Source organism: Electrona antarctica (genome assembly GCF_951216825.1).
Source record: "Electrona antarctica genome assembly, chromosome: 6".
In the NCBI taxonomy this organism is placed as follows: Eukaryota; Metazoa; Chordata; class Actinopteri; order Myctophiformes; family Myctophidae; genus Electrona; species Electrona antarctica.
Window position 1 is genome coordinate 40,465,454 of NC_136811.1, and position 25,439 is coordinate 40,490,892.

At 40.4% G+C, this 25,439-nt stretch overlaps 3 protein-coding genes and 1 pseudogene across 4 annotated transcripts; all 4 read right to left on the bottom strand.

Annotated features, from left to right (window-relative positions):
- Positions 1-4,088: 4,088 nt before the first annotated feature.
- On the bottom strand, positions 4,089-5,225 carry LOC306925072 (interferon-inducible GTPase 5-like; the record flags this gene model as incomplete). The annotated part of the gene is made up of 1 exon (XM_079503754.1): positions 4,089-5,225. One exon carries the CDS (start codon positions 5,223-5,225, stop codon positions 4,089-4,091), a length of 1,137 nt encoding a protein of 378 aa, XP_079359880.1.
- A 4,386-nt stretch (positions 5,226-9,611) lies between these two features.
- On the bottom strand, positions 9,612-12,141 carry LOC306925073 (trypsin-1-like; the record flags this gene model as incomplete). Its single annotated transcript, XM_079503755.1, has 6 exons — positions 9,612-9,749; positions 9,928-10,029; positions 10,139-10,275; positions 10,900-11,147; positions 11,354-11,501; positions 12,102-12,141. The coding sequence occupies 6 exons, from the start codon at positions 12,139-12,141 to the stop codon at positions 9,702-9,704; spliced, it is 723 nt and encodes a 240-aa protein (XP_079359881.1). The 3' UTR covers positions 9,612-9,701.
- A 4,155-nt stretch (positions 12,142-16,296) lies between these two features.
- LOC306924651 (trypsin-1-like) lies at positions 16,297-18,640 on the bottom strand (annotated as a pseudogene). The gene is made up of 6 exons (XR_013792519.1): positions 18,511-18,640; positions 17,902-18,049; positions 17,448-17,695; positions 16,794-16,930; positions 16,581-16,682; positions 16,297-16,407 (listed from the first exon to the last, which is right to left on the bottom strand). The product of XR_013792519.1 is annotated as a trypsin-1-like (transcript).
- Positions 18,641-21,757: 3,117 nt separating this feature from the next.
- LOC306924665 (trypsin-1-like) lies at positions 21,758-23,945 on the bottom strand. The gene is made up of 6 exons (XM_079503251.1): positions 23,876-23,945; positions 23,506-23,653; positions 23,024-23,274; positions 22,335-22,471; positions 22,069-22,170; positions 21,758-21,851 (listed from the first exon to the last, which is right to left on the bottom strand). The coding sequence occupies exons 1-6, from the start codon at positions 23,913-23,915 to the stop codon at positions 21,804-21,806; spliced, it is 726 nt and encodes a 241-aa protein (XP_079359377.1). The 5' UTR covers positions 23,916-23,945; the 3' UTR covers positions 21,758-21,803.
- Positions 23,946-25,439: the final 1,494 nt, after the last annotated feature.

Sequence of the window (25,439 nt, forward strand, 5' to 3'; positions counted from 1 at the left end):
TCATTTTTAGATATTTAACTTTTAAAACTTTAAAACTTAAGTGATGCAACTTTGAACCCTTCCCATACTTTCACTGAGAAACTCAATTCACTATTTAAAAATCCACCGGTCACGCATATCATCGTACCAAACCACAGAAGATATTTGACGGGCCTCAAGTAGCCTACACGCTGCGGCTGCTATATTATTATATCACAACATAATATCCAACGGCCAATGATATATCAACAAGGATAGGATGATTTAAATTTAGGCCTATGTCTTTTTCAGAAATTAATTTGGACATGTGCAAAACTTTAGTTAAACATGCAGAATGTTTTGACATGAAATAATAATCCTGTACCTTAGTGTTTTGTTCCATTAGAGCGAGCATGATAAAATAGGCTACAGCTTGTTGTTATGCTGCTGAAGCTGCTCGCTGAACACACATGAATGGTAAAGATGCCAAGGATTGGCAGTGTTTTACTTTGCAAGTGTGTACCTTTTATTTTGTAGTGATTTAACTAAGGAAAACTGTTTTTTCCTGTTTTCCTTGGTTAAAGGAGAATTCTAGACCAGCGCTTTTCTTACCGTAATCTGATTTTATAACAACCAGTGATAAAATTAAAAAAATTAATAAAAACAACATCTAGAGCGGACCACAGCTCAGAACATGCGTGCTGGGTCTTAGGCTCATTCGCCTTTTTACAGAATAAAGCCCCTTTGGGACAAAAGTCACAAAACACTGTTATGAGTATATCCATTTAAACTACCCTATGTCAAAAGTGCTCAGTTTTCTCCTTGTGGATTCCTGGTAAAGTCCTTGTAATTCCTTAATTGTTATGTTCCACATATTGGTTTTTGTAATAAAAAGCTCTTGCATTGAACTGCTCTGCCTATATGCCTGTCTGTCCGGCACATGGATCCTAAACCACGCTTCTTCGCACCGTGACAGATACAGAGATCTACATGAACTCTTTCACTGCCAAGTAAATCATTATTTAATTCACCCAATGCCAGTTTGTCCTTACCTTTGAAGTAGTCACAGAATAATGTATTCCCACTATACTCGATCCCCGGATCGTTGATGATTACAGTGCCGTTCGCATTTTGCAAGGTATTCACAAACACATAGCTGTCATAGCTGCATGAGTAATAGAAACTGTCAGGCTTTTATTTATTTTTATTTTTTCACTCGAACTTCCTGCTTGTTAGCTATTCCGAGCAACAGTAGGTAAGGTATGTTATTTATTTAGGTATGTTGTTTACTTGACCTTGCACTTTATTGCTGTGTCTAAGTGTTTGCTAAATTGAAATTGCTTCAATCTAATTAATTTCACTCTGACTTCCATTATTTTCTCTTTTTCGTTTATTTATATGACAAAAACACTATTTGAAAAGGTATTATAAAAGAACAAATGTTCAACCGTCATGGAAATGTACTTATTTGGGGGATTTCGATTCAGTAACAGTAGTTTGTCTACATAACATTAAAACTGTAATTTGCATTAAGTTGTTGTATTCATATATTTTGTACATGAATTAACGTTTCAGCCCAAAGAAACAGGTGATCTACATCTATTTGAAAAATCACACATGTGTGAAGTGAGTGGTGCAACTCCGTGTGGGGGTCCTCGGGGGGTCCCCGGAAGTTCCAGACCCACAGGACCACGGCCAGGGTGCCGGCCCGGTTCCGGCGAGCAGCCCCCCGTCCGAAACGGTAGAGAAATGACAGAGTTACCATGTTGGGGTCTCCGTGGGTCCCCAGGGAGTCCCCAGGGGGGTCCCCGGAACATGTAACATGTGAGAAATGACAGTTACCGTGTGGGGGTCCCTCTACTGTACCCTCTACTGTACTGTACTGTACTGGCACACCCAAAATCATCATATATACAGTTAATACGTGCATGTGTGTTTGTGTGTGTGTTAGGTTGCGCACAGGTGGTGAAAAACAACCATGCTATTTTCGTGCTCATACAGCCAGCCACACACATTGCTCCGTAAGGGAGTGGTTGCACCACTCAAAAACCATGGTCAGATTATGCCACAGATAAATGCAGTGGCCCCCTTCACTCATATATAGAAGTGGCCCTAGCCTAGAATGAAGACAAAGATACATGACAGTATATATTACAGCATGTCATCACTGTCGGACAGAAACCTTGTATCTCCATTGTAATGTGTTGTATGGTAAATTAATTCTTTTTTTCATCAATGATGAAGTAAGGAATTCATTAGCTATTGGGCCGGGGCCCATGGCTCTCAGGGCCCCTTCGGCGAAACTAGACCAAACAGTACTGGGTTTGAGCACTTTGAGGCCCTGACAAGGGCTTCTGGGGCGCTCCAGGCTGCTGGGGACCCCTTAAAATGGGTTAGATTTAGGTGAAATAGATAATAAAAAACAAACAAAAAAACGTTGTGCTCGCATACCCCCCACCCTGCGTTATGGGGGGCCTTCGTGGGGATCCAGGGTCCATCGTGGGGGTTAATCCGATGAAACATCATACAAGAGTGTGGTAATAACCGAGTCCCACCCTGTCTTCCACCCTGAGCCATCCTAGTCTTGCAAAATGTGTTGGAAGAAGGTGGGTCATCATGGGCCCCAGTCCGAGTAGTCAAATTTATTTTGGGAGGTTTGAAGCTTAGTCTTAAGTGACAACATTGAGATGTTGGAGAACCAGGAGGTGCAAGCATAGTCAAAGTGGTATTGAATACTAACAAGAGGCAGGCAGCTTTCTCTCAACATACTGCATACAACTATACATACATATTAATCCTATGTAATAATGCATAGTCCAGTAGACAATACATAATATGCACTAAATTCCCAAGCAGTGAGCAACCATACAGTATATAGGCCTCCTTACTCCTTCCTATTCATAGGTACTTGATATAGATATAAATAAAGTCTTACTACCAGCTCTCAGCTCTCAGTAGATATAACAGGTTATCTCTAAGAATGTTTGTAAACATATAGTGCTGTCCAACAATACATGTTTAATTGTGATAAATCACATCTAGTTAATTGCGCAATTAATCGCAAATAAGTCATCAGTTGTTCTCTTCACAATGTACAAATGCACTTGAAGCTAAATATACTGTATGTATATTTTCTTGGGAATTCAATAAAAAACCCCAAAGAAACCATAATGGTACTGCATTAAACACGCTGCAGCAAATGCGTATAATTGTCACTTATATATAAATGTGCTGATACCCTGTATACACTTATACTGTATGTTGGTTAACAATGTTGAACAATAAGCTAATCATCTGGGGACCTCCCAAAAATAATTTGGGGATCCACTGTCCAAATGTCTAAAATAAATACACATGTGATTAATTGTGATTAAATAATGAATCATCATGATTAACATAACAGTCAGTTAATTGTGATTAAATTTGTGAACTTGGACAGCCCTAGAATGTATAATACATAATACTCAGAGGAGGCTACTTATTATCTGTCAGGTTTTGCATGCCATGCCAACCTCTAATTTCTACCTAGATTCTCTGATACACAGAGTACTGCACATTCCAAGAGTTCAGTATCTTTAAACAGGTCACGTTACATGTTTATGGAAATAATCTATTGGTATCCTCGAGGGTGAATTTACTGTATGTGATGATTATTCATGCCTGTGTATTAATAATTGACACATGTCCCTTTTTAAATTGCATTTAATACATACAGTACAATGAATAAGAAGTGAGAAATATTACAAAGTAGCTTCCAGTTTACCAATTCCCATTGCACAGAATGCAGGGCTTGAATTCATTGGAATTCAGAGTTTGAAGGCATCATTGATCAGTCTGATTTGTCCGGTTTGTCCGGTTTAAAATAAAGTATTTAAATGGAGTCAAATAAATGAAGTCCCTCACATTTGTATGTAAATTACATCAGATTCCTACACGTAATTCTACATTCATTTAAACTAAATGAGTCTAATGATCATTTTAATAACGATGTGAAAGAAAATATGTAAAAAGAAGTGAAAAGGTTATGTTCGTGGACAATCAAAAATGTGTTGGAAGTTTTGATGTGGTGTCAAGATTAATGTTGACATGGCACACTGACTATCTAGAAAATAAAAACATGGCACTTCATTTCAAAAAGGTTGCAGACCCCTGCCATAGACAGCTTTGGCATCTTCCGTCATCTCCGCTATCCCCACAATGAGTAGAGATAGTGTTGTGGAAAATGCAATCGGCAGTGCTCCAGCAGTGCCAAAGAGAGGAACACAGCACAATATAGCCTCAAAAGTCTTTGCTACCACCATGATTGGTGTAGCCATCATTTTGGCCACCACGTCTACATTGACCCCCTCAGCGAAACGTGACTTCATCATTGACCTGAGCTCCACTTCTGGCTTGTGCCCAAAGACACTGAAGGACCCTTGCAGAAAGCCTTGCATGATCCCAATCTCACATCCCACCGAGACGCCTGGAATGGGAATTGCAACAGTGGTACAGGCAGCAAGGGCAGTAGGTACAGCAGCTATCATGAGTTGTATGCTTTTCTTTTCAATCATTTTCAAGGAGCAGACAGGAAGTGAGCGAATCAGAGCTGACTGCTTGTGCTTTGACAGGTTATTCGCAAAAGAGTCAATCATGTCATGGAAATCATACTTTTCCAGCTCAAAGGTGGAAATTAGGAAGACTTTGGGGTTCCCAAGAGACTTCAGGCTTTCTTCACAACTCTGTCTGATCTTGGAGAGCACCTGCTCCTCTGTGAGTTTCTTTTTAGCAGTTTCGTTATGGACATCCTGGTCAATCTTTGATCGAACAAAATAAAACGGTCTCTTCATCTTCTTGATCGCTTTGGCCAGCATGACGTCATTCTCTGTGAACCTAAGAGAGCCAATTATGATGAAGAAATCATAGGAGTCAAAGTGAACCGCTTTGAGATACTTTTTAGCTTTGAAGTTGGGTGTACCAATTCCCGGGAAGTCCCAGATGTAAACGTTGGGCATGGTGGGGTGATTGTATCGAATGGCTTTCATAGTGGTCTCAGTCACTCCAGTCTCTCCTGCGCCATCGTCTTCGTTCGTAAGACCTCGTATGGCGTTGACAAAGGTGGACTTTCCCACCCCGCTCTCTCCAGTTATGGCAATGTTCAGAGTCACATTCTCAAACTCGTCATATTTCTTATTTGCGTTGGACAGTGGATTATGTTGGAAAGAATTCACATAGTCCTCCAATTCCCTGAGGATGTCAGGATCTTCATAAATATGCTCTTCCGACATGGTGAATCTGATAAAACCAGAAATTATAGAAAGTATTTATTTTAATGTCTATGTATTGAATGCATTTCACTAGTATCAAGCTACGGTGTATATATAATGCACACACACACACACACACACACACACACACACACACACACCGGTGTGTGTATATATCATGCATACGGTTTCAATGCACTGCGTAAACAACAATGTATAGGGCATAACAGAGAAACAGAGACAGTCATGATCTGTGTCTGTTCTGTCCCGCTGTTGTTTTATTAATTATAGTTACTGTTTTACTTTAACAGTCGTGTTCCTTTAATTTTTTTCAAGGTTTTACTTTGAGTTCTTTTGTAGATGTCCTGGGTTTTTCCTGTTTTCCTTGGTTAAAGGAGAATTCTAGACCAGCGCTTTTCTTACCGTAATCTGATCTTTTCCAACAACCAGTGGTACAGGCGAAAAAATATATAAAAACAACATGCAGAGCGGACCACAGCTCTGGGTCTTAGGCTCGTTTGCCTTTTTACAGAAGCCCCTTTGGGACAAAACACTGTGAAATGTCTTTGGTCATTATGAAAGACAGATGTGTAGAAAAATATTATAATTTCAGGTGATCAAAATAAGCGATATAGCCTAAGACCCAGCATGCACAGGCGGAGCATGCGCTGCACTCTGGATGCTCACCAGTCTTGACATTAGCAATGTTGTTCACCTGTGTCCCGTTAGCCCCGTAGTCAATCCCGTTGTGTTACACCTGTGTTAGTGTAATGTTAGCCTATGTGTATTGATTATTTGTCAGTTGATTCAGCTGTGTCTATTTAAACTACCCTTAACATAGTGCATAGTATAAACTCCTTGTAATTCCTTATTATGTTCCACATGTTGGTTTTTGTAATAAAAAGCTATTGCATTATGCTATTGCATTATGTTGCATTATGCAATAGCTATATATTATGTCCTGCACTTGGCTCCTAAACCTCCTGCTTCTTCGCACCGTGACAGATACAGATATCTCCATGAATGCAATGGGCATAAAAGGGACACAGGGACAGATGGGTACAGGTACTTTTACAACATACATTGCATACCCGGGTGGGATTGCATGCATTCACAATTTGCATTGTTCCCGAGTAGGCCAGCGACCCAATGGTCTAGTAATAACATAAATTACATAAATTACAATACAAGAATAATCATCCATGGAAACTTGGTATGGAATCGTTAATACATTTCCCTATTCTAACCCATAAGGGTGTACTAGTAGGTAGAAACACGTTTCACTTACTGTAAATCTTAGGTCAGGCTTCAGTAAATGTGAAGAAGTAAATAGCAATACTTGAGAAAATGATTTGAAAGTAATACAAGATGTTTCTTCTTTACACATCAAGGACAAATTATGTGGATGAGGTCTGTCTTGCTCTAATGCTCTCTCCCCAGGGTGGATTGTGCATAACATCCATCATAGATGCCGAGCTGTCATAGATGCATGACCTTAAGCTTGAACTTCCTGCTTGCTAACTGGGTCATTCTACGAAAACGTGCCATTTTATGTCCCTCAGAACAAAACAATTTGTAAATATGAATAAAAAAAAGACAAGAATTATAAAAATCATAATTTTGTTTCCTTGATGTGTTTTCATAACATAAGAACAATAAAGTTTGTGTTTTATTGTTTTATAGGGTTATTTACACACTTTAAAAAAAGCATGGCCTTGGATTTATGCATTAATGGCCTGTCCCCCTGCATGATTGTTCAACTTTGACTAGATATTGAGCCCAAAAAATGATAATGATCTTAAAAAAATCTATCTCATATAAAACCACAAGTGTCTTTTCAAGACTCTTGAAAAGTTTTTTATTTTTAATTTGTTTAAAATTGGGTAAAAAACTATATTTTAGTTGTGTCCCCCTGTTTAAGTCAACCCTGTTACTGCAAAAAAGAAAACACCCATTCAGAGGTAATGGAGTGTTCCAAAAGTCTATCCTTTCCAGGAAGTGACATCATCACTTTGTGCTTTGTGCTTTGAGCGAGAGAAATGCTATATATGAACTCATTTCTTTTCACGTTTCTCTCCTCAGAAAACACTACATAGTACACTGCAAACTATACTGTAGTTACTTTTAACAGACTACGGGTTTCTCTCTCGTCTGCAGCGACTCTGAGCTCTGTGTGCCACGCAGGTTTCTGCCCGACAGACAAATAAAAGGTACAATAATATCAGAGGACAATAGGAAACATAACCAGGATCATGGAACAGCAGTTTAATATACAGTAACTTAACGCATTTCAGTTGAATTCATATTATACCACTACAGCATAATCTTGTTTGAAACTATATGTACCAAGATTACTTGTTTCTCTGATCTTCCTGGGACATTTAACTTACAGTAGCAAAAAGGAAAAAATTGATCATCATTAAGCAAATATTATGGCATCAACAAAATCAGCATGGTCTGATTGGATTATGTGTGATTTGATTTGATAATCTTTTGTGCAATACCGGTAGTTACAAGGTAGTTGTTTTTAAAGAACGACTTCACCCATTTTCAATCTGTCTATCTCCAATCTATTTTCATATGTCCTTGTTATTAATGCTCATGACAAGATGGTACCATTCTTTTCTACTCTGTGGGCTTGTGGACACATCAGAAACCTGCCTATACCAGTGACATCACATCATCGTTAAGCAGATTTAATTTTTCAAACAAGATTTAATTTTTTTATTCACGCGATACAAATGGCTTCCATTACAGAATGCTAACTTTCCAGGAATAGAAATCCTGCAGTTTCTATTAGCTTGGATTCCTATACTCACTGGTAGGTGGGCTTCTGAACTGTCCACAGCCCTCATCTGAGAGACAGAGTGAATAGAGAAAAAGTCGTTTAAGATATGTTGTTAGGCTACTTGTTTGAGAATAAAGTGGTGGACCAACCAACTGACTAACAGTCAAAAATATTGAAGAGTGAATTGCTGTAACTTTATTATTATTACTTTGATTTTATTATACTATATTTATATCCTGTTACCACCCACGTTATTATTGATGATTTTATTAAGGCGTCGATGTGACCTTTTTATTTCACAGTTCTGTGGTTTTGCTTGTTTTGGTTTTGGCTGCATTGGGAGAAAAGGATGGTAGCCTACTCTGCTGCCGGCTTGTGTGCAATGTGTGGCATTGCCATGATTGGCTTGGCTATAGGCAAAAGCCTGTCAATCTGGATTGTTTTTCTTCTGTCTAACCGTCTTACCATTAGTGGAGTCACAGAATAATGATATAATGATTTATCTGAATTGTTACCTTCATTATCTATGTCAAACTCACGTGGGTTGAGCTATTTTCTCTGATGGTCTACCTATATCCACCCAATAGTTGTGGTTTAATTGTAAATATCGGATTGTGTTGAAACTTGATGAACTTGTTAAACTAAAGTAAATTATAAACCTAGATAAAAATTTTAAATACATATAGATTTTTTTTAATCCATGCTTAAATTGTGATTTAAGATGCTTTAGGACTTAATTATAGATTAACCCATCCAATAAGGGAGATAGAATTGAATCAGGAAAAGAAGGTTTATGGATTCAGTGAGAGACGACATGCAGGCCGGCAGGAGTCACAGACGAAGACACAGAAAACGGAATCAGAAACTGACATTCTGCTGTGGCGACTCCAATGGGAATTGACCGTGTCCCCGTTTTTACTACCCTGTTTCGCACCAGTAAGAGGAGGGAGGGGCGGGGGGCAAGGTGACGGCCCTAGTTACAGTTATAGTTATCGTCAAAACTCCTGCATTTGATCATCCATTTATTCCATGAGATTAGACCATATACATAGACCATGTTATGGTTTTATCCAGAATGAAAACATTCTCTGAGTTAAATGAGTTAGTGTACATTTCCCATAATAGCCTATAGCCACTATAATGTTTTACTTAATATGGAATTGACCAAAATAAGAAGACTATAGTGTGCTGTCAACATTGCCTATTTTTTGCGAGCTACCTGGATTATACCTAAGGGCTATTACACAATGGCAAACATATTAGTATAACACTGTAATGTTACAGGTACCAAGCTTCTGCACTATATTATTATTTTATTCAACAACATTGCTATAGGCCTACTCAAATTAGCCTAATTTGTGCTTAAAAAAAAGCTACCATCAATATGTCTACAGTGAGCAGCACCAGGGCAGGAATTTCACAGGCCAGGAAGGCCATAGGGCTGTCGTTACCCCTCAGTTTGGCCTTTTGTGCCCCTCCAAAAAATGACATGCCCTGAGGCCACAGTGGCCTTAATGACCCAGCTGACTGGGTCTCTTTCTTAATTTAAAACATCTCAGACCAAATCCGAATCATTATTTAAGCAAAGAAAAACGAAATAGACTTCACAGATAAAGTTCAAATGATTTATTTTCCAGTACAAAGGATGGAACACACACATGACATGATGATAAAGTGCATTAATTGGACTGGAGAATGATCAGGATCACTTAGTATTTGGCCATGGTGTCCTGCAGCCACTGAGTGAAGATGCAGACCTAAACAAGAGACATTAGGAGTTAGTAAATCACATCATTCATTTGTCAATCCAACAGAAGTTAAACCTGACGTGGAATGGTAATTCTTCCAGTGTTAGCTTAAATACAATACAGAGTAAATAATATGATAGTTTAGTTAGTTAGTTATGATTCGTTTTCAGGTGGTTTCAAGTGTTACCTTGGCGTAGACACCAGGGTGGTCCCTCTCAGCACAACCGTATCCCCAGGACACAACACCGTGCAGCTCACCGTTGCACACAACGGGGCCACCAGAGTCACCCTGAGAGGAGGGACGTGAAAATTAGCCGCAGTGGAACGATGATTAGATATCTAATGATCAATGATGACAGAGCTACCTTATTATTGCATGAGTAGGGAAAACTACATACCTGGCAAGAGTCCTTGCCTCCCTCCAGGTAGCCAGCGCAGAACATGGCGTTGGTGATCATGCCAGGGTAGGAGTTGTCACAGTCCTGCTCAGAGAGGATGGGAAGGTCCAGGCACTGCAGCTTGTCGCCGCTAACGCCTGTGAGTCAAACAGATTTGGGGTGAAAGTGGTTTGAATGACAGAAAGTGTAAAGATGCAACATTTACTGTATGACTTCTTTTCACTATAATTGTTAATGTCCAACTTTGTAATTGTGGTACATAAGTATATTCAGGAAAATGAATAGTGTTATTTTGAGTATCCAACATCTATCGCGATGAATGGATCGGTACAATACCGTTTCCAGCTATGGTGAGACTACATGCGGTTATCAGGTGCTGATTAACAGATTTGAGAGAACAGTGTATGAGTGGCTGCGGTATCATCAGAAAAGTCAATGGATCAAATTCAAGTCATGTACACCGGGCCTCATCATGATAGATGGGTTAATTAATTCATTATTAATTAATGTGGAAGCATGTTTATTATGCAGTTTGCTTGCTTTCTTGTTATGTCTTGTGTCTATTGTTGAGTTATGTCTGATACAAATACAAATACAAATGTATATATTTAAATAAAAAATAAAAATCCTGAACCATTTTCTGGAAATTGTGGAATTTTGTCGATTTGCCTCCCAGATGGATGATTTACTCACAGCTCATGGTGTTAACTTTTCTGAAAACTAGTTGCTCCAAAGATTTGTCACCCAGGTGCTATACTCACTGCTCATGGTGTTGCCCCATCCAGAGACTAAGCACATGGTGCCAGCGGGAGCGCAGGAAGTGGGCAGAGCTGCAGGCTGCACATACTGGTTGAGGGTGGCGGGTGTGGCCAGCTTGATCAGCATGATGTCATTGTTGATGTTGTAGGAGCTGTAGTTGGGGTGACGGATGACACGGGAGGAGGAGATGAACTGCTCGGTATCCTCGGTGACCCTGATGTGGTGCTCGCCAAGACGAACCTGAACGCGGCTGGAGAAGGAAGATGTGAGTACGGGTTAAAAAGGTAAAATAAGAAAAATACAGGTAGAGTAAAGGGTGTCTCTGTAGATATAAACACCACCACACACTTCTAGTGGGTCATGATGACTCATGAGTGATTATAATTTTGTAATGGTTTCATGAAAATCAGACTCATATATTTAATACTGGCAAAAAAAATTCAAGGGTTGTCTTACGACTTGTAGCAGTGAGCAGCAGACACAACCCAGTTCTCGTTGACCAGGGAGCCACCGCAGAAGTGGTAGCCAGAGTTCAGAGACACTGTATGGGGCTGGGAGTGTTTCTCACACTCATATCCTCCGACGATCTTGTCCTCCTCTGCAACTGTAAACGAGAATCAGTTAAAGTTTGCATACATGAAAAAGCATAGTTATTTAGTTTAATACATTTTTAATATCCTTCTTTCAAGCTTCCAATTGAAGTGGAAGTTTAGGTTTTCATTTAAAAGAAATGTGACTGGCCAAAAGTAAAATAAGTGTTGCACCACAAAAATATGTCAGCCAATTTGGTAAACACTGACCACTAAGAAATCCATCTTAGAATCGGTATATTATAATTATACAGTGTGGACAAAGCTCTTAAGTGGGCGTCCAGCACATGCATAATGGAACTATTTCTTATTTTAGCTTTGTGATTTAAATTTCAGTTAGTTTTAATAATAGTTAAACAAAGCCGCTTCAGTTATCGTTTAGTTTTTTATAAAGCCTATTGTTTCTTTTTTTCTTTTTTTTAAATGTTTTATCCCACAATTTTGTAACCCATTTTTTCACCCAGTGTCAATTATCTAATGTAATCCTGGGCGCTACACTTCCTCTGCCAACCTGGGGGGCAGCGGACTGACCTCATGTTTCCTAGTTTTTTTTTTTTTTTTCAATTAAAGTTTTTATTATTTCATTAGTTCTCTTCAATAACCCTGATACTCACAAGCAGCTCTGATGAGCAGAATGAATACCAGGGACATCATGGTTGCTGTCGATGAGAGTACAGTATTTCACCTGGACCCCTGGTTTATATACTGTACAGTACACGGTGGGTGAGCTGTGCTGTTCCCCAGCTGTCCTCATTGGTCAGCAGGGAGCCAATCACCTGCAGGACGCTGAAGTTACTGTAGATCAGAGGTGCCCTAACCTTTTTGACCTGAGAGCTACTTTGAAAATGACATGCTCAAGCACAAACAATGTACCTGAGGCGGCTTAGTTTGGAATAGTGGCGATGGCATTACATATAAGACAAACGCACTTGGAATGGGAAATACAGGGGGAAAACTTTGAATTGTTATAGGGGTTTACTTACAACTTTGTAATGCTACTGATGTTTGTGATACAATACTTGAAACAAATTACTGCATTGTGACAAGCTGACAGGCCCTTTTTGATGTCAATCAATCAAGTCACAATTTATTTTACATTTAAATCATATATTTTTGGGCATGTCATGTGGTCTACATGGACATACTTTGTGATCTACTGGTATACGATCTACAGTACCTTCTGGGCACCCCTGCTGTAGATCTTTTATTCCCAGAATTATGCGAAAACCACAATACAATAATTCTTGACAAATACCGCAATAAAAGCTGTTGGAGAACAACACCTAGTTCATGTAAAATGTAATGCTTTTGTGGGCCACAAATGTAAATAATAATAGTTATGTTTCTTTTCATATATATATATTTTAATCATATTTAACTTGTTGAAATGTGTTGAACAAATATAATGTGCGTGTGTGTGTGTGTGTGTGTGTGTGCGTGCGTGCGTGCGTGCGTGCGTGCGTGCGTGCATGTGTGCGTATGTGTGCACGTGCGCGTGTGAAATGTCCTAAAAGTTCCTTTTGTACTGTAATTTTCAACTTTCAGCATGATCACAGGTTTTAAAAGACAGAGGTGCCTTTAAAAACACTGAATTATTTTGCCGATCACAAAAATAATTCTAAAAATCCAAATGGTGTAAAACTCAAATCTAAAATCCACTATCATTTAAAAGTCTGCACATATATGGGATTGGTGATTTTCTGTATCTCTTAGTTCTGCATGATGGGGTGTCCAGGTCGTCTCCATTTCTAGTTTGACGTCCAGAGATCTCTTTCCTGAGGGGAGGTAGCCAGTTTGAACAGCTTCCTGGCGAAGTCAAGGCATAGGTGGGCGCGCCTCTCTGCTAGGGTGCACAATGTGAGGGTGCGGAGAGCTCCTGTGTATCCCGAGTACCTCCGGCCAAGAATGATTCTGCAAGCCCGTTTTTGGACTCTTTCCAGACGTTTAGTCTGGCTGGCAGTCAAGGAACTGCATGTGCCAGACTGGGACTGCATATTCCAGCACCGGGCGCACGTAGCCTGTGTAGATTGAAACCAATTCAGGGTCTTGGACCCCAAATGTCTTCAGGCAACATAGGACAAAGAGCTTTCTATTGGCTGAGGTCAACATATGGTCTACCTGGCTGTCCCATTTCAAGTTCGCATGAATGGTGACCCCCAGAACCTTTACTGAGTCACACACTTCTAGTATGTTTTGGTCAATGGAGAGTGTTAGGAGCCTGGAGGGCCGGTTTCTGTCTCATGCCAGTGTATAACTTTGCATTTTTTTTGGGATTCAGTTTCATTTTGTGCTCGTTTACCCAGATGTCCAGACCATTCAGGATCTGTTGGAGGGTGCAATTCAAGGTGTAATTCAAAGTTAAATGTGCTTTTCAGAATTTCTATCAACCCACAATTCAGGAATCAAATTACGTGTGTTTCATACCTGGCGGGCTGTGTGTGTGTGTGTGTGTGTGTGTGTGTGTGTGTGTGTGTGTGTGTGTGTGTGTGTGTGTGTGTGTGTGTGGCCGTGTGTGTGTGTGTGTGTGTGTGTGTGTGTGTGTGTGTGTGTGTGTGTGTGTGTGTGTGTGTGTGTGTGTGTGTGTGTGTGTGTGTGTGTGTGTGTGTGTGTGTGGCCGTGCCGTGTGTGTGTGCGCACACGTGCGTTGACCTTTCATGACTCAAGTTAAAATAGTCGGTTTAATCTAGTCTTTTGGGGATAGTGCTGGAAAAATCAACTGTATTTTTAAATGAAACAGTCCAAGTTATCTTATCTTTTCCTCTGGTGTCAGGCAGAACAGGTGCTTTGAACGTTCGGGGACACCTCTATATTTAGATTCTAGAACTGAAGATGTGAAATGTTTGAGACACAGCTGGCTAGTTCCCATACAGTACAGCAATTTATTTCAGATATATGGAAATATTTGTGAAGCTGAAGTTTAAGTAGTATGCAGTAGAATTTAAACACTACATACTGTATTATATTACAGAGTTTATTTTATAACAACACTGGAAAACATTGTTCATGTATCACATTGTTGTGCAAAAATTTGGAACGAAAATAACATCGCCTGGATGCAACTGGGACGTGACCGGCTGGGTCACTCGGGTGACCCAGCCGGGGTGATCAAGTTCCGACTTACGTCCCAGTAGCTACCCTCGATCAGACCACTAGGGAAAGACAGGGCCGCACAATCCGTTGGGACCACTCCGGATCTACTACTACTACTACTACTACTACTCCGGGACTGAGAGGTACAATTCTGGTATGTGGAGGGACTAGGCTCTGTGGGTTGCCTCCTGTCCGGGCCCCTCCTACGTCTCACCAGGTCCACTCCTGCTCTCACCAGGAGTACCGCCAGGACCTGTGCGTTGCACCAGACTCCCAGCACCAGACACTTCATTCAGGAGTGGTGGATTCTTGAGCCGCAGTGGTTCTGCAGGCTCCACCACTGGGCAACGGTAGTACTGCAGACTCCACTTGCGGCTCGAATGGCCCGCCTAAAGGCCTTTGGGAGTGTTAACATATAGTAAAATTCCATCTGTAATAATGACACATGGGCCAGTCGAAGCTGCACAAGAAGATATGTACTTTTAGTTATTAACACATCATTGTCATTTGGTTGGTTGTTGTCCACTTCTGTCACTTAACCACTTAAAGGAGCATTCAGTGATTTGGGTGATTTGGAAAACCACCCAGTCCGCCCCGGTAACAAAATGTGCACATGCACGCTCTACAGTGGGGGGAAGTGCAACAGGCCAACAGCATGTGCACCAAGGCCCGCCCCCACTCGATCAAGGCCCCTCTCATCCTGATTGGATGAAGGTTTTGCCACCCGCCACCAAAACTGAAACTAGGGTTTTTTGACCCCAGGGGCTCACTGGGGACAGGGAGGAACTCCTTATATGGTCAGCACACTCTATAGTAGGGAGGATTATCCAGAAAAAAATAAAAAAGAAGTGATATTTGAATTAAGTCAAATCACTGAATACACCTTTAAAGTCTCATATACTTCATTGCGGTCTTTACTTGTCCACCTGCCTTATTTTCCCCCATTTACAACAAATCTCTTTTCCATAATAAATACTTTACCTACAAGTACAAGCTCTAAAGTTTAGATCTAGGGCTAGGCTACAAGAGCTTGTAGATCGGCTATGTTTGCAGAATGTTTACCTAGGCTATTATGACATGCTCAGACTAGGGATGCTATAGGATTCATGTGGTTAAGTAACTTTATTTTGCCATGTACATTCACATATAGCCTACCCAGAAGTTGTCCTCTCTATAACCCATCATGTGGGCAGCCACTGAGCAGTGCCTCATGGGGACCAGCAGTTCCAGCCCTAAGGTCTAGCTGAAGAAGACTAGTGTGCTGTCAACATTGCCTGGTTTATGCGAGCTACCTGGTTTATACCTAAGGGCTATTACACAATGGAAAACATATATTAGTATAACACTGTAATGTTACAGGTACCAAGCTTCGGCACTATATTATTCAACAACATTGCTATACTCTATTTAGCCTAATTTGTGCAAAAAAAAAGAAGAGCTACCATCAATATGTCTACAGTGAGCAGCACCAGGGCTATTTCACAGGCCAGGAAGGCCATAGGGCCGTCGTTACCCCTCAGTTTGGCCTTGTGCCCCTCCAAAAAATGACATGCCCTGAGGCCACAGTGGCCTTAATGACCCAGCTGACTACCACTGTCTCTTTCTCTTTCTTAATTTAAAACATCTCAGACCACCAAATCTGAATCATTATTTAAGCAAAGAAAAACGAAATAGACTTCACAGATAAAGTTCAAATGATTTATTTTCCAGTACAAAGGATGGAACACACGCATGACATGATGATAAAGTGCATTAATTGGACTGGAGAATGATCAGGATCACTTAGTATTTGGCCATGGTGTCCTGCAGCCACTGATTGAAGATGCAGACCTAAACAAGACACATTAGGAGTTAGTAAATCACATCATTCATTTGTCAATCCAACAGAAGTTAAACCTGACGTGGAATGGTAATTCTTCCAGTGTTAAATACAATACAGAGTAAATAATATGATAGTTTAGTTAGTTAGTTATGATTAGTTTTCAGGTGGTTTCAAGTGTTACCTTGGCGTAGACACCAGGGTGGTCCCTCTCAGCACAACCGTATCCCCAGGACACAACACCCTGCAGCTCACCGTTACACACAACGGGGCCACCAGAGTCACCCTGAGAGGAGGGATGTGAAAATTAGCCACAGTGGAACGATGATTAGATATCTAAATAATGATCAATGATGACAGAGCTACCTTATTATTGCATGAGTATGGAAAATGTTACCTGGCAAGAGTCCTTGCCTCCCTCCAGGTATCCAGCGCAGAACATGGCGTTGGTGATCATGCCAGGGTAGGCGTTGTCACAGTCCTGCTCAGAGAGGATGGGAAGGTCCAGGCACTGCAGCTTGTCGCCGCTAACGCCTGTGAGTCAAACAGATTTGGGGTGAAAGTGGTTTGAATGACAGAAAGTGTAAAGATGCAACATTTATGACTGACAATCTTTTCACTATAATTGTTAATGTCCAACTTTGTAAGCGTGGTACATAAATATATTCAGGAAAATTAATAGTGTTATTTTGAGTATCCAACATCTATCGCGATGAATGGATCGGTACAATACCGTTTCCAGCTATGGTGAGACTACATGCGGACACTCTGACAGATTTGAGAGAACAGTGTATGAGTGGAAGCATGTTTATTATGCATTTTAGGTGTTTGCTTGCTTTCTTGCTATGTCTTGTGTCTATTGTTGATGTACTTGTCTGTTATGTCTGATACAAATACAAATGTCTATATTTAAATAAAAAATTTAAATCCTGAACCATTTTCTGGAAATTGTGGAATTGTGGAAATGTGTCGATTTGCCTCCCAGATCATGGTGTTAACTTTTCTGAAAACTAGTTACTCCCGAGATTTGTCACCCAGGTGCTATACTCACTGCTCATGGTGTTGCCCCATCCAGACACTAAGCACATGGTGCCAGCGGGAGCGCAGGAAGTGGGCAGAGCTGCAGGCTGCACATACTGGTTGAGGGTGGCGGGTGTGGCCAGCTTGATCAGCATGATGTCATTGTTGATGTTGTAGGAGCTGTAGTTGGGGTGCTTGATGACACGGGAGGAGGAGATGAACTGCTCGGTATTCTCGGTGACCCTGATGTGGTGCTCGCCAAGACGAACCTGAACGCGGCTGGAGAAGGAAGATGTGAGTACGGGTTAAAAAGGTAAAATAAGAAAAATACAGGTAGAGTAAAGGGTCTCTCTGTAGATATAAACACCACCACACACTTCTAGTGGGTCATGATGACTCATGAGTGATTATAATTTTGTAATGGTTTCATGAAAATCAGACTCATATATTTAATACTGGCAAAAATGTTTCAAGGGTTGTCTTACGACTTGTAGCAGTGAGCAGCAGACACAACCCAGTTCTCGTTGACCAGGGAGCCACCGCAGAAGTGGTAGCCAGAGTTCAGAGACACTGTATGGGGCTGGGAGTGTTTCTCACACTCATATCCTCCGACGATCTTGTCCTCCTCTGCAACTGTAAACGAGAATCAGTTTGCATAAATGAAAAAGCATAGTTATTTAGTTTAATACATTTTTAATATCCTTCTTTCAAGCTTCCAATTGAAGTGGAAGTTTAGGTTTTCATTTAAATGAAATGTGACTGGCCAAAAGTAAAATAAGTGTTGCACCACAAAAGTATTTCAGCCAATTTGTTAAACACTGACCACTAAGAAATCCATCTTAGATTCGGTATATTATAATTGTACAGTGTGGACAAAGCTCTTAAGTGGGCGTCCAGCACATGCATAATGGAACTATTTTTTTTCTTTTTATTTCATTTTTCCTTTGTGATTTAAATTTCAGTTTGTTTTAATAATAGTTAAACAAAGCCGCTTCAGTTATCGTTTAGTTTTTTATAAAGCCTATTATTAATTCTTTTTTTCAATTAAAGTTTTTGTTATTTCATTAGTTCTCTTCAATAACCCTGATACTCACAAGCAGCTCCGATGAGCAGAATGAATACCAGGGACATCATGGTTGCTGTCGATGAGAGTACAGTACTTCACCTGGACCTCTGGTTTATATACACAGTGGGTGAGCTGTGCTGTTCCCCAGCTGTCCTCATTGGTCAGCAGGGAGCCAATCACCTGCAGGACGCTGAAGTTACTGTAGATCAGAGGTGCCCTAACCTTTTTGACTTGAGAGCTACTTTCAAAATGACATGCTCAACAATCTTCCACCAAAGAAAAACAAAATCCAATTGCAGAAAATAGTTGAACTAGAAAAAGTGCCCTTCTGGGCGCAGGTCTCCACCAGGTGGATAGAAGTGTGTGTGTGATGTTTGGCAAAATGTTTAGGAGTAATATAAACATGTTTTTTTGTTTCTTGCAACAATTTTCTTCATTTTGTTGAGGAAATTCAGAGCCAGATCACTCATAGCATCTCTGAGGATAGAATTCTGGATGAGCAGGACATGTGCAGCATTTTGTACAAAACGGGCTACTCCTGAAAACTTTGGAAGGCAATCTTAGCTAATCAGTGTAGAATCTGAGAAATCCAACAGGCTCGTCTTGATCACATGACTACAGAGATCATGTGTACCGATTTGCGTGATATTTGGTTGAAATCTGTGCGACTAACATAAACAATGTGTTTTGCAGAAATCGGCCTCATGGTGGCACTATAACCGGCAGATGTGGAGGGATGTAGGGAAAATGTTTTTCCATGGCCTCTAGGGAGTGCACATACATAAGTTATCGATGCAGTTATAGGTAAAAACAGGAATTGGCATGTTATAGCGCCACCGTGAGGCTGATTTGGGAAATAAATAGTGGCATGTCGTCCTCGGCCTAGTGGAAATGTGCGTGTATAATTTCATGGAAATTGGACACTGTGTTTGTGATTTGTGGCATTTTGTTTGAAACGGACCAATCATGTGAGCTTTGGAAGCCAATCTTAGCCAATCAGGATGGAAGATGGGAAATTGTGCAGATCTGTGTTGATCACATGACTATGGAGATAGTGTATACCGAATTGTGTGATGTACAGAAATGTGTTTTGCCTAAATCGGCCTCATGGTGGCGCTATAACAGGCTGTTGAGGAATATTTGGGGCAGAGGTTCGTCGTTGGCATCCAGGGAGTGTGTGTGCAAAGTTTGGCATGGATCGGGCCAACGGTGCCGTGTGTGTGTGTGTGTGTGTGTGTGTGTGTGTGTGTGTGTGTGTGTGTGTGTGTGTGTGTGCGTGTGCGTGTGCGTGTGCGTGTGCGTGTGCGTGTGTGGCCGAACAGGTGGGGGACACCTATATTTAGATTCTAGAACTGAAGATGTGAAATGTTTGAGACACAGCTGGCTAGTTCTCATACAGTGCAGCAACATTTATTTCAGATATATGGAAATATTTGTGAAGTTAAGTATTAGTATGCAGTAGAATTTAAACACATACTGTATTATATTACAGAGTTTATTTTATAACAACACTGGAAAACATTGTTCATGTATCACATTGTTGTGCAAACATGTAAAACAGAACAATAAATTAACACGAAAAATTAACAAGAAATTGTAATTGTATGTAAACTGCAATAAATAGTAATCTAAACATGTACATTTGGGAGTGGACAAGGTGGACAAGGTGGACCCTCTTGTAGTTGTAAACAAGTGTAATGCTCAATTGGGTCGTCCACTCACAGTTAACAGTCTTTGTATTGAGTTTGTGCTTGAAATGTAGTACTGTAATTCAATCAATCAAAAGTGTTAACATATAGTAAAATTCCATCTGTAATAATGACACATGGGCCAGTCGAAGCTGCACAAGATATGTACTTTTAGTTATTAACACATCATTGTCATTTGGTTGGTTGTTGTCCACTTCTGTCACTTAACCACTTAAAGTCTCATATACGGTCTTTACTTGTCCACCTGCCTTATTTTCCCCCATTTACAACAAATCTCTTTGCCATAATAAATACTTTACCTACAAGGGCTACAAGAGCTTGTAGATCGGCTATGTACGCAGAATGTTTACCTAGGCTATTATGACCTGCTCAGACTAGGGTTGCTATAGGATTAATGTGGTTAAGTAACTTTATTTTGCCATGTACATTCACATATAGCCTAGCCAGAAGTTTTCCTCTCTATAACCCATCTTGTGGGCAGCCACTGAGCAGTGCCTCATGGGGACCAGCAGCTCCAGCCCTAAGGTCTAGCTGTGCTTACACAGCGCTTTTGTCAAGGGCACTGATAGGGGAGAACATGCAGAATTGCAATATTGACATATGGTAGAGCCTTGTCGTTTTAATAACTACCTGGACACGCTATAAGTGCATAAGTTGACATACGCAGTAAGCAGTGATGCCAGTGACAGACTGCAGGGAAAATGTGGGAATTGGCATTGACTATACATTGGGAGAAAAGGTAAATAAAAATATATAACATTTTTAACAGGCAGTTTTGAGTTTGATGGTTCTGACCGTCTCATTAATGTTTGTCGCCACGTGTTGCATCTGATACATTTTTGACAAATGTTCTATAGAAGTAGCCAGTAGGTGACTTTATTATTGGGTTATTATTGGCATTTGGCATTGGGTGCTGCTTGGTCGAGTACTTATGTCTGATCTCAGAAATTGGCGTGATGAAAACTCTAGTCTACAGGGATTGATACTCATGGGACCTAGGCTAGTAGTAACATATGCTGGAGCTAAGTTACGGGTGCAGCAACATTTCATACACCGTCCAGCCATAGGTTTTAGTGTTGTTTTATAATGGTGTCATCATGTGGCATTGATGTCCCCAGACCCCATGTAGCATGGGAAAAGGTTATGGTAGGCCTATTGTAAAGTAAGTGTCTGTTTATTTTTATGATTCAGTATGATGATAGATGGGGTCATTTCAATCCACTTTGTGGGTTCTTTATTCATACATTTCAATGGGGAGATGAGAGGGGAAGGAATTAAAAGCCTTATAGGAACACAGTAAAACCTAGAGTGTTCATTTAACAACCAAGTTTACCCCATGTATTTTTCTGTGTAAATATCAGTTCATTGTTTATTAAAGACAAGAATATAATACAAAATTATAAGTGTCATGGTTATGGCCATGATTTAATGAAAATTATCCATGGTACTTTATTGATGTTATTTATGTCATGGTCCACAAATAAAAGAGCACAGCAGAGGGAATAATTACTTTAAAATGCTTTATTTATTCAAAATAATTATATTAACCATAAAGGCCATGTTGGAGATCGAGCTGTGTGACTGATGTGGAGGCTGAAAGCTGGTATCAAACCTAGTTGCTGGCCATGGTGGCATGCAGCCACTCTGTGACCACGCAGACCTGGAGATTAAACAATAGGAAATGTTAACACATCTACTACTATATTGACCTGTATCAAGTATTTGGAGCACACATGCAACATTTGACACGAAGGCCGTCTGGTACATAATCTTACATCAATTGAATATACAACGAATAATTAAATGGCAAATAAAATGTTTCTATTCTTTGAATAAATTGGAATACTATAAAGATATGTAAGATGTTTGGGCCATACCTTGGCATAGACACCAGGGTGGTTCCTCTCAGCACAACCGTATCCCCAGGACACAACACCCTGCAGCTCACCGTTACACACGACAGGGCCACCAGAGTCACCCTGAGAGAGAGAGAGAGAGGAGGAGAAGAAAAGGCTAAGCAGTGAGGACCAGCATTATGTTATCTGCACGAGCTGTGCATTCTGACACACAGTGACACAACTGTGTTCACACATTTAAATGTCTGCTGAAAAGGGCGTATCGTATAGGGAGCCATTAATTGTACCTGGCAAGAGTCCTTGCCTCCCTCCAGATATCCAGCACAGAACATGGTCGGGTCGATCATACCAGGGTAGGAATTCTCACAGTCCTCATCAGACAGGATGGGAATGTCCAGGCATTGCAGCTTGTTCCCATCAGCAGCTAATAGTAGAAGGTGGTATGGAGAAAGGACATTAAAAATATATTTAGGAAATACTTTAGTTTCACATGACATAGCTGCATACTTTGTGGAGCACCTATTCATCACTTCTTAAACAGATGATTGTCAGTGTTCCCCGTGGCTTCTAGATTCTAGTCATATAAGCCATGTTAACTTTTAACGCTCTACATGGGAGCTACGTGTTGAGTTGCTACAACTCTATATATCCACTGGTTTATATATATATATATATATATATATATATATATATACATACATACATACATACATACATGCATGCATGCATGCATGCATGCATACACACACACACACACACACACACACACACACACACACACACACACACACACACACACACACACACACACACACACACACACACACACACACACACACACATTTATTGTATAACACTTTGCAACATTGTTAAAAGGGTGCTATATTAATAAAAATAAATATAATAATAATAATTATTATTATTATAATTGTTATTATAACTTTTTTGAAAACCCAGGTGCTATAGGCCTACTCACTGGAGCTCATGGTGTTGCCCCAGCCAGAGACTCTACACATGGTGCCAGCGGAGGCGCAGGAAGTTGGAAGAGCCACAGCCTGCACATACTGGTTGAGGGTGGCAGGTGTCTTCAGCTTGATCAGCATGACATCGTTTTCAAGGGTCCAGGAGTTGTATCTGGGGTGGCGGATGACACTAGAGGAGGAGATCATCTCCTCGTTGCCCTCAGTCACCTTGATGTTGTGCTCGCCCAGACGCACCTCAATGCGGCTGAAGGTAGTGGAGAGAATCTGGTCAAGAAGTGTAGTGTTGTCATACATGAAGTCATACATTTATATTCATAGATTGTTACTTTACTATTTATTTTCTATCTACAGTTATGCAAAAGAGACTGAGTGTGTGTGTGTGTGTGTGTGTGGGGGGGGGGGGGGGGGTAGCTGAAGGAAATAATATTTTTTCCATATTTGTTCAGCTAATATGGTCAATGGGAATATATCTTACGACTGGTAGCAGTGAGCAGCAGACACAACCCAGTTCTCATTGACCAGGGAGCCACCACAGAAGTGGTAGCCAACATTCAGAGACACCTGATGGGGCTCCGAGTAGGGCTCACACTCATATCCTCCGACAATCTTGTCGTCCTCCGCAACTGAAAAACAGATTATGTTAAATTACAAGAGTTTGCAACAGAAATGCATGGCTGGCTGTGGCCTTGTACATTTGCAATTCTATAAGCGGAAGATTTCAGTAATTAGCAAATAATATGTTCTCCCAGCATGTGAAAAGGGTATAGTGAACTGCCATGGTTTGCTAGGCCTGGTTTGTAATAAAGTGTGAAAGACGGGCAGCTGTGGAAGTATTTTATACTCACAAGCAGCTCCGATGAGCAGAACAAAGATCAGAGACATCATGGTTGTTGTGTGATGCAGTCGATGAGAGGACTTCACCTGGACCTCTTGTTTATAAACCTACTACCCTACTCTGCTATGCTCCCTGATTGGTTGAATAATAGCATCATTTAGAATATTGCCAGATACTGACAAGCTGGAATTGGCAGGCATCCTGAATGTTGATGCCAAAAGGCCAGTACTATCTGGTAATAATCTTAACTGCAACAGATGTATTCTACACATAATGTCGTTACTCATTGGCAGGTGTAATGAAAGACAGAAAATAAAACAGTTACTACTTACCACCAACAAATACATCATTCTACATAATTACATCCATTTATAATTTTTACCTGATGTTCACTGTGTCAAACAAATACATCAGACAAATAAATATGATGGGATCCTACATTTTAAAGAATCTCCACTAATGGTTCTCAATGTGGGAGCTGGGGGAACCTCTAATAACTACATTATTGTATAGTTCATTTATACTAAATTAACCCTTAGGTTAATTTTTTAGGCCTACCTCTACAAATGAACCAAATAGACTCTTTGGTTCCATTTGTACACGGTTCCATTTGAGTTCAATTAACATTGATAACACATTAAAAATGTTGAGAATCACTACTCCAAACTGTTCTGTACATCAGGGGTTCTCAACGTTTTTGGCCGGGGACCCCCGGAAATGCTTTGGCAATGTCTCGGGACCCCCGCCCCGCCCCGCCCCCTCCCGACCCCCAATATAAATTGACTGCTACAATAACCTTAAACCATTTTGGGCGGGAACCCCTTTTGGTGTTTTAAGCATTGTTATAATTTAGCTATTGAAAAATAGCAGATCTACAAGCTCATAGCGTGCCACCGAGTGGCGCGCTACGAGCTTGTAGGTCTGCTATTTTTGAAAAATCGTGAAAATATATTTCTTTTCTTTTTTTCTTTTTTTGAAAAAAATTTGGGGACCCCCTAAAATAATTTGGCGACCCCCCGAGGGGTCGCGACCCACGGGTTGAGAACCCGAGCTGTACATAAAGAGCAACTTTATTCATTCTTAATGACTTTCCTACAGTAATGTGCTACCTTTTTGGCCATAGTGATACAAGAATCGCTGGATATTCTCAAATTGCACTTTTATTTGTAGCTCTGAATAAGATAAGGACTACATGTAAAATGTAATTGTGAATGCAAGTTATATAGCTCTACTTAAAACTAGAAAGAAATGTATTTCTAATGGAAAGAAAGAAAGAAAGAAAGAAAGAAAGAAAGAAATGCTAGTGTGAAAAGCACGAACGAGTCGGACAGATTTATGGTGAATAGAGATGACAGGCTCAGGAGCAGTGTACTAGGGTTTTTTTCCTTTAGATTTTTTTTTGTACAGTGTACAGTGTACAGTATGTGGACCATGGTGACATTGATCAATTCTTGATAAAAAGATTCTAATAAAAATGTAGGCCCCAAAATCTATAAATCTCACACTATTCCCGGCCGGTTCTACGTGCTGCACAAGGTGCCCTTTTTTCACTTGAGCACCTGGCCCTCTAAATG